The following is a 9,014-nucleotide window of genomic DNA, read 5'->3' as shown; positions in this document are numbered from 1 at the left end:
GCCAAAAGGTTGAACCGTCAAACCCTCTTCAGTTTATAATAAAAATCAAAAACATTAAATGAAGTACAATACTAACGGATAAAACAAAGCTTTGGAAGTTGAACCTATCTAGAAAAATTAATAAAGTAATAATTAAAGGCTTTACATCTATCGAGACGTGGGTAATAATTACCATGTCTAATCTATTCAGTTACCTACCATTAACTTTGAAAAGAGCTATGTTGACCTGGGGGCATAAGTGTACCGAGCTATTACTCACTCATTATAAAAGCTCAACCTATCTCTTTAAAAGTTAGGTCAAGCTTGGGGGCTGTGATATGACCAGTAAACATCAGTTACACGTTATAGCTCGGTTACACTTATAACTCGGTTACACGTTATAGCTCGGCTACATTTAAGACCCGATCATAACCGACGGTTTCATTATAAGCCATGAAACGTCCCAGATCAATAACGGCAGATTTACAATTAATCCTCTTCCTAGACGTTATATCCCAAGAAAAACGGCCGACCTTTTTTTTCAATATAAGGCAGACGAAAAACGAGAAGGAGGTACGTCACTTTTCCAAAAAGTACATTTTATTATTCGCCCAATTCTGACTTGAGCGTCGGAGTGCCTTTGCAGGTACCCTCCCCCGCCGATCACTCGCCACCGACGTATACTTCGCTTCATATTGAGAGTCCGCCGACTTCAGTGGTAGACGAGCTATACATCGGGAGACTCAGGCAAGAACAGACATAATACAAAACATTGAAGAATGTTTTTACAGGGACTATAACAGATTTTTTTACTGAAATGCGCATGAAAAATTCTTTAATTCCCAGAATGTACATATGTAAAAATGTTTCTCAAAATATCCTGAAAAATGGCTTTAAATTTGGCAATATTACCCAAATCAGAGAGATGAGGTTAGACAAGCTTATCTTAAATGAGATCCATATCAAAAGTATCTTGATAATTATCTTCTATCTGGCCCCCCAAAATTTCGTTTCAAGCTCCGCCACTGCTTATAAGGGTATGGATACCTCTCCCTAGCATGACGCGTTTTGACGAGTGAGTGTGATGGACTTCGGATCATCGAAGGAGAAAGTGATTTTTACTAAAGCATCTAAAGGTATTTAGATCTGACCTACTATATATTTATTATTGGAATAAAGTTTAAGTACAAAATAAATCTTTAGATTACCTCCTTTTCTTCCGCTACATGTTATGAACACTTAGTAATTTTTCATGCAAGCCATAATAAAAAGGAAGTATAACAAAAAGGTGCATGCAAGCCATAATAAAAAAGAAGTATAACAAAAAGGTGCAACCAAGGTCATTCGTCGAGCAGAATCTCGTCTTCTGACGAACAGAAGAAGTAAGGAAACCACATCCCATGACAAGCTAGCCGCGACATGGGAAGGACTTTACCGAGTAACACGAGTATTCGAAAAAGGAGTGTTTTATCTTTAAAAAGTTATTTGACTTATTTCATTTAACACGGATAGGCCAGCAGACACTTTTTTTTCTACTCACAAAATTTTTCTCACCTTAAATTTTACTTGAAAAGATTTTAATGAGACTTCCCACCCCATATACAATTCCACTAATTTCTACTTGCAAACTATAGTGTCAAAGCAACAAGCAAATTTAAAACAGAGCCCTCCTACAGGCCAAAAACGCATCAGCTATTAAACAAGTTTCATAAGATAAAGTCAAATCTACGATAATTTATAATTACAATCAAAAGGCATAAAAGCCAAGCCAACTTACAAAAAAAAATTTCTGGTTCTTGTTTACATTTTAATTGCTATAATTATTATTTTTTGTTGTCCAGTGATGCTTCTTTTCTTTTCTTTGAATTTGGGCACATTCATTTTTGTGGTGCATGTACGAAGTGTGCGATTCGAAAAGATTCGAGCATTTTTTCACAGATGTAATTGAAGGTTGAATGATACTGTTGTGCATGTTGTTCCAATGCCAATTTGGTAGGGAAGCTTTTGTTGACACATTAAATTTTAATTTGGCCTTTCTAAACATCGAACTAAATTTCAGAGATTAAATTGAGATTTAACTCGCCAAAATTTAAAATTTACGACGAAAGATACTTTGGAGCAAACCCATTTCACTTTTAACCATGTATGCGAAAATGTGCTCTAACCAGTTTGAAACACATGCATCTGTAGTTACAGCATAAGAATGAGGTAACTTTTAAGTTAACTTTTTTTTTCTTTCTGTTTTTAGGTAATTTACATAAGAATTATTTTTTTTTGCATTAAATGTCCATTATCTATTTTTCGGATAGTAAAATTCAGATACAGTTAATTTTATGTGAATTTGATAGTTTATTATCATAAAATAATTTGATAAGTTTGACTAAATTATTATCTAACAGCTTTTAATTATTAACTTCACATAAAACTAATTGCATCTGAATTTCTACTATCCGAAAAATGGATAAAACAACTATCCGAAAAATGGATAAAACAACTAACACTTTGACCGGAAAATGATTAAGATTTTTTTGAATGAATGATATTATCAAAATAGAAGTGATATTATTATAATATAAACTCATACAAAATGTAATTAAAAAAACATGTAATTTTGAATGAGTGGTAGGTAAATGATAGCATGCTAAATGCAGTGACCAATTAAGAATAGTAAATGAGAATAGTAAATCATGAACATGTTATTTAATTGATCAACTCTTAATTAATTAAAATTAAATATAATTTACTAAAAATAAAATAATAAAAATAAAATTTAGTATGGCCGAGCAAAATATTTGAACTTAATTTACAAAGGTCATAAACATAAAAACAACAACAACAATAATAATAATAATAATAATAATAATAATAATAATAATAATTATTATTATTATTATTATTATTATTATTATTATTATTATTATTATTATTGTATCTTAAAAATACATACTAAAGTTATAAATTAAAATTTTTTTATTGTAAATACAAAAAATTAAAATTTTTAATGCATTTATTTTATATTTATTAAAAAAATATTTTAAAATTTCTATTAATAATAATATTGTCATATGTCAATATGTTAGCTAAAATAATAATAATAATAATAATAATAATAATAATAATAATAATAATAATAATATTGTTGTTGTTGTCGTCGTCTTGAATCATATTTATTTATAAAGAAAAAGTATAGGTAGACAATGAAAATATTAAATAATATATTCAATTTATTAGGTGTGTGGATAGTTATTTTAATATTAAGATTTAAGTGAGTAATTTAAAGTGTAGTGTGTTATACTTGAATTCCGCTAATTTTAGGATCATTGTTCAAGAAAATTATTAGTTATCTAGCATAACCTATATCTAAATCATAAAAAATAACTAATATTTTTATTGATGGTATGAATAGTCGTCCAAAAAATAAATATGATAATATAATTATATAAAATATTTTATATTGTGAGTATATAAAAAATAAATTGTATCAATGCATTCAAATGAAACTTTTTTAAAGATTTGAGAGGTTTAATACGTGAATTCATGGGACTTATGATGGTATAACACTACAACCCCTTATTTGATATTGCATAAATGATTTACATAATCTACTTTTAACATACACCAAATGAATTTTATTTAGATAGAAAACATGAGAGCTTCTATATCAGTAAGTGTTGAATCTCTCACTTTAGAATTCTTCGAGAAAGTTTGAAATTAATATACTTTTATACAGGAATATCTTTAATTCTTGATGTTTCATATCCTAAAGTGTTTTAGTGGAGAGACATCGTCATCTAGCTTTGTGGAATTATGGTATACGCCAGTTTAATCAAGTCCTGCATCTTTATTTCCTTATAAATTGGAGGACTCCCTTCTGTCACCAACTCTTTTATTGGTTCATACATTCTTGGACATTCATCCTGAATATGTTGTCTCAGAGAGCATGAAACCAAAACTCGTGGACCTATTTTCTGAGCAAGAACTCCGTACTTGGCGCTCATAAACTTGTCATTTGTGATCAGCTTTAATCAGTACTAAGACATTAATAGGTCAATTGAAGAACTTAAATATTTGTTTAGTTTTGTAGAAGATTATATACAAAGCTATATAGTAACGTAGTAATACACAATTGGATATACAATATAAATCACTACCAAAAACATTGATGAATTTATTATAATCACCTGGATCCTATCACCAAGATTAATGATGAAAGAACCAGAAATAGGAGTGACATCAATCCACTGGAAAGATTTGAAGTCCACCAACTTGGTCTTGTAGAAGAACAGTTACAAAACCTACATCTGTATGAGCACTTAACCCCCAAGTGAGTTCAGGCTCAGGGCAAGGAGGGTAATAATGTCCAAACATGAAAATCCCTTTAGCTCAATCTATGTCCTTAAGGTAACTGCATTCTAGGCCTAATGACTCCAAAAGCGATTCTAATTTCTAACAGAGTCAGTGCCAGTTTCTTGACATGATCTAAGTACTTAATTGTTACATCTCTTCAAACATATCAAATCAAATCATCTAACAGTTCTCAATTATCAATTTTATACGATGACAAAATACATGTAAGTCTCTACCAAATCAACAACTAGGCTGGAGTTTTAGTCTTTCTCCATATACCTGCAAATGGAAGAGAGTTGGTGAGGGTCAAGGGGTCCTGGTGCCAATAGACAAGAGAGAGTGTCCTTCAATTAACCTCTGAAGCTTTATAAAAATTGAAGTTGGTGTTGTAGAACACTCTTTTTGTAATATCACGTGAATAAAATTATATCTTCACCTCAGCATCTTGCTCATGAAATCTACACACCCAATCAAGCATTTCATCCAAAACACACGGTGGAATGTCATGGTTGACCACTTGAAAGAAACCCCATTTCTCACCCGCATCTTTGACTTTCTGAATGATCTCATGGCATGAATTTACCTTCCTCGTGTAGTGATCCCAAATCAATAACTGGAATACTAACATTGGTAGCAGAGGAGGAAGAGAAAGAAAAAGAAATGTTGACTTTATGGCTGTCATGAACGAATATCTTTGGTAACTTGGTCAAACCAGCATCAACAAGACCCTTCACACCTGCTTTTGTTTCATCAAGAAGCTTTAATTCTTGTTCCTATCATAACCTCCATCTTCATGAACTGCTTCCATCATGTTTCCTCTGTTTTCAATAAAATTTCTTTATTCAATTAAGAACTTAATTCATAGTATCTGAAACCTTGCATGTAATGTTATTTTCTCTGCCTTGCTTGCCTTAATGGTATCAATTATTGGAAGTCAACTTTGATAATTGCAACATTTATAATATAATCAAACATTGAAATTCGAAAGTTTATAAAGTTTTTAAAGATTGAATATTTTATTGCAACGCAAAAATAGTTTTGGAAGAAGATAAAAAAAAAAACAAGAAAAAGTTGCGTCATCAATTTGGGAGTAATATTATCATTTTTTATGTAATAGTTACGTTACAAAAATTCACAACTAATAATTTTTTATATCATTACAATATTTGTTTTTCTAATAACTTAATAACACTCAAACAAACTCTTAATATCTCGGGGTCATGAGATTTATAATGGTACAACCACACTTATATTAGATGCCACGCCATCTTTAGAGTCTTATTTGATATTCCATAAATAACATCATCCAGTTTAACATACACCAAATGAATTTTGAGGGACTTTTATTTAAATATAAGATGAGAGTTTTTAAAACTGAAAATGTTGAATCTCTCACTCTAACATCCCTCAAGAAAGTTTGTAATTTAGTTTCATACAGGAGGATCTTTAATTCTTGATGCTTCATAGCCTGAAGTGTTTTAGTGGAGAGGAGACATCGTAATCTAGCTTTGTGGTATACACCAGTTTAACCAAGTCCGACATTTTCATTTCCTTATAAATTGGAGGATTCTCCTTTGTCACCAACTCTTTTATTGGTCCATACATTCTTGGACATTCATTTTGAACATGTTGTCTCAGAGAGCATGAAACCGAAACTCGTGGACCTACTTTTTGAGCCACAACTCTGTGCTTGGCGCTCATAAATTTGTCATTTGTGATTAGCTGTAATCAGTGTTACGACATTAAATAAGTCACTTGAACAACTTAACTATTTGTTTGATGGAATATTATATAACAGTAATACATGATTAGTTAGGTATTTGCTTAAAATAGAAATTAAATTCAATATAAAATATAAAGATTAAAGTACGTTTCTCTAATGTTTAATTTTTTTATTTTTAATATGAGTTTTTTATTTATATCAAAATTATTTCTATACATTTTAAATTTTGTCTCTAAAATTTTAAACAGAATTAAAGTTCAGAATAATTTAACATAAATAAAAATATTAAGAACAAAATAAAATTATAAATTATAAATATTAAAGATAAAAAATATACTTTACTTTTAATATAAATTCTGACACAATCAATGATAAAACTATGATCACCTGCATCATGTCACCAAGGTTAATGATGAAAGCACCAGGAAAGGGAGTAATATCAAACCATTGATTTTCATGAAAGACTTGAAGTCCACCAACTTGGTCTTGTAGAAGAATAGTTACAAACCCCATATCCGTATGAGAACTTAACCCCCAAGTGAGTTCAGGCTGAGGGCAAGGAGGGTAATAATTTCCAACCATGAAAATCCCTTCAGCACAATCTATGTCCTTGAGATAATTGCCTTCTAGGCCTAATGCCTCCGAAAGCAATTCTAACAGCGAGAGTGCCAGTTTTTTAAGATGATTTAAGTACTCAATTATTACATACCTGCAAACAAACTAATCTCACACGTCATGGAAACAAATAATTTTAACATTTTTTGTTTGTGTTTTTATTTTTCAAAATTTATTTTCTCTTCTTATTTTTATTTTTTTTAAACAAAATATTAAATAATGAAAATATAGAAAATAAAATAGAAAGGTAATTAGTTTCTTCTAAACAAAAATCAAATCCATCACTTTATTTAAAGAAAAAAAATAGCGATTACCTAAGTTAAATTAATAGATAAAAATTTATGTACAGTTATTTTTATAAAAAATAAATAGTAAAAAGTATATTGAATTTATTTTGTTATTATTAATTATATTTTAGAGTTTTTTACAATATTTCTTTAATTTAGTAGGTCAAGAACTAGTTCATTTTAAATAAAAGTTTTATTTAAAGGTTTACAATCGATGATTATTGCATTTATAAAACGAAATTCAAATTTTTTGACATTTATTTAAACTAACGAGTAAATTAATCACTCACCTGCAAATAGAAGGGAGTTGGTGAGGGTCAAGGGGTCCTGGTGCCAATAAACAATAGAGGGTGTCCCTCCAATTAACCTTTGAAGTAGAAAAATTGAAGTTGGTGTTGTAGAACACTCTCTTTGTAATATCACGTGAATAGAATTCTCTCTTCACCTCAGCATCTTGCTCATGAAATTTACGCACCCCATCAAGCATTTCATCCAAAACACTTTGTGGAATGTCATGGTTGACCACTTGAAAGAACCCCCATTTTTCACCTGCATCTTTGACTTTCTGAACGATCTCATGGCGTGAATTACCTTCTTTGTGTAGTGATCCCAAATCAATAACTGGAATACTAACATTGGTAGCAGAGGAGGAAGAAGAAGGAGAAGAAACGTTGTCTTTATGGTTATCATGAACGAATATCTTTGGTAACTTAGTCAAACCAGCATCAACAAGACCCTTCACACCTGCTTTTGTTTCATCAAGAATCTTTAATTCCTTGTTCCTATCATAACCTCCATCTTCATGATCTGCTTCCACCATGTTTTCAATAAAATTTCTTTATTCAACTAAGAACTTAATTCATGGTATCTAGAAACCTGGCGGGTGTAATGTTATTTGCCTGTCATAACAAGAGTCGTGTTCTATTTGATTTTCTTCTGCATCAGTAGCCATCATGTTGTTCAATTCCACTCTCTTTCTGATAACAGCACATTGCGCTATCCATAAAAACATGTGGTTAGTTTCTTTTTTAATTTCCTCAACTTTATCTCTCGAATGTCATTCTCTGCTTCTCTGGAAGTCTTTTTTGACGCCGGAATTTAGTACTATTTTGGGTGAGCTTATTATAAGAAAAGATCTTTTTTTAAGTTATTTTTTTTTGAAAAAGTATATGTAACCAAAAGGTTACCAGCCAAAAACTAAACAAAATCACATTAATTTATATTAATAATTAATTTTAAATTCAAAATTTAAAAATAATTAATTTTAAATTCAAAATTTAAAATTAATTAAGTAAACCTAATTAAAACCTATAAAAGCCTTCCTCTTCTTTCTCACATTAATCTATCCACCTCCAACAATCACACACACCTCTCTCTCATCAATACTGCTGGCTGCGCAGGTGATCAAAATTCTAGTAGTTAGCGGACAGCAACGATGCTGCCGCTGTTTTACGGGCTTCAAAAGATGAGCCTGTTGAGGATATTGAGGGAAGATAAGACGGCGGGTATGGATTTGACGAGGTACGGTGGGTTTGCTTATGCGTATCATGATGAAGATGATGGGTTTGCAAAGCCCGCCATGTATATGATGGGCATGATTGAGCCCTCTCCTCAAGCCAATTCACTGTGAGGCTGAAGAAATTGGTTTGCGGTTGTGAAGTCACACTATCAGCGAGGATGTCCGCGTTGAGGTTGGTGGGGTTGAAGAGGGAAGGGTGTATATGGCCGGAGCCCCACTCTTGTCCGGTGAAGGTGTTGAGACCGAAGTGGAAGAAGAGGGACATGTGGCTCAGCTGCCATTGGATCTGGAAGGCGTTTGGGAGGAGCAATATGGGAAGTGGCGGAGCCACTAAATAACAACAACAATAACATGGGAGTAATAGTTCATCTTCAAAAAACATTTATTTGATATGGAAAAAAAACATCCTAATACTTAATAAAAGAAACATTCAATTATATTTTAGCAAAAATAATTAAATATCTATAAAATTTTAAAAAAATATATGAAATTTTTAAAGAAATAGAGACATTCACATTTGCAATACAAAAAAATTCGAAAAATA

The 9,014-nt window shown here is 31.1% G+C and overlaps 1 protein-coding gene and 1 pseudogene across 1 annotated transcript; both read right to left on the bottom strand.

Annotated features, from left to right (window-relative positions):
- Positions 1-3,784: 3,784 nt before the first annotated feature.
- Positions 3,785-5,301, bottom strand: LOC130981519 (1-aminocyclopropane-1-carboxylate oxidase homolog 1-like; annotated as a pseudogene).
- A 105-nt stretch (positions 5,302-5,406) lies between these two features.
- LOC130978990 (deacetoxyvindoline 4-hydroxylase-like) lies at positions 5,407-8,017 on the bottom strand. Its single transcript, XM_057902328.1, has 3 exons — positions 7,242-8,017; positions 6,437-6,758; positions 5,407-6,048 (listed from the first exon to the last, which is right to left on the bottom strand). Exons 1-3 carry the CDS (start codon positions 7,769-7,771, stop codon positions 5,788-5,790), a joined length of 1,113 nt encoding a protein of 370 aa, XP_057758311.1. The 5' UTR covers positions 7,772-8,017; the 3' UTR covers positions 5,407-5,787.
- Between the last annotated feature and the right edge of the window lie 997 nt (positions 8,018-9,014).

The sequence above is a fragment of the Arachis stenosperma genome, chromosome 5 (genome assembly GCF_014773155.1).
Source record: "Arachis stenosperma cultivar V10309 chromosome 5, arast.V10309.gnm1.PFL2, whole genome shotgun sequence".
Taxonomy (NCBI): domain Eukaryota; kingdom Viridiplantae; phylum Streptophyta; class Magnoliopsida; order Fabales; family Fabaceae; genus Arachis; species Arachis stenosperma.
The sequence above is the reverse complement of the archived record's forward strand: the minus strand, read 5'-3'. Positions and strand labels throughout refer to the sequence as shown.

What these genes read in the sequence shown, in the direction of transcription:
- LOC130978990 (XM_057902328.1), bottom strand. Translation starts at nt 7,771, where the DNA reads ATGGTGGAAGCAGATCATGAAGATGGAGGTTATGATAGGAACAAGGAA. An exon ending in CAACTCCCTTCTATTTGCAG is followed by an intron (nt 6,759 to 7,241) that starts GTGAGTGATTAA and finishes GTTTGTTTGCAG; the next exon opens with GTATGTAATAATTGAGTACT. An exon ending in ACCTTGGTGACATGATGCAG is followed by an intron (nt 6,049 to 6,436) that starts GTGATCATAGTT and finishes CACTGATTACAG; the next exon opens with CTAATCACAAATGACAAATT.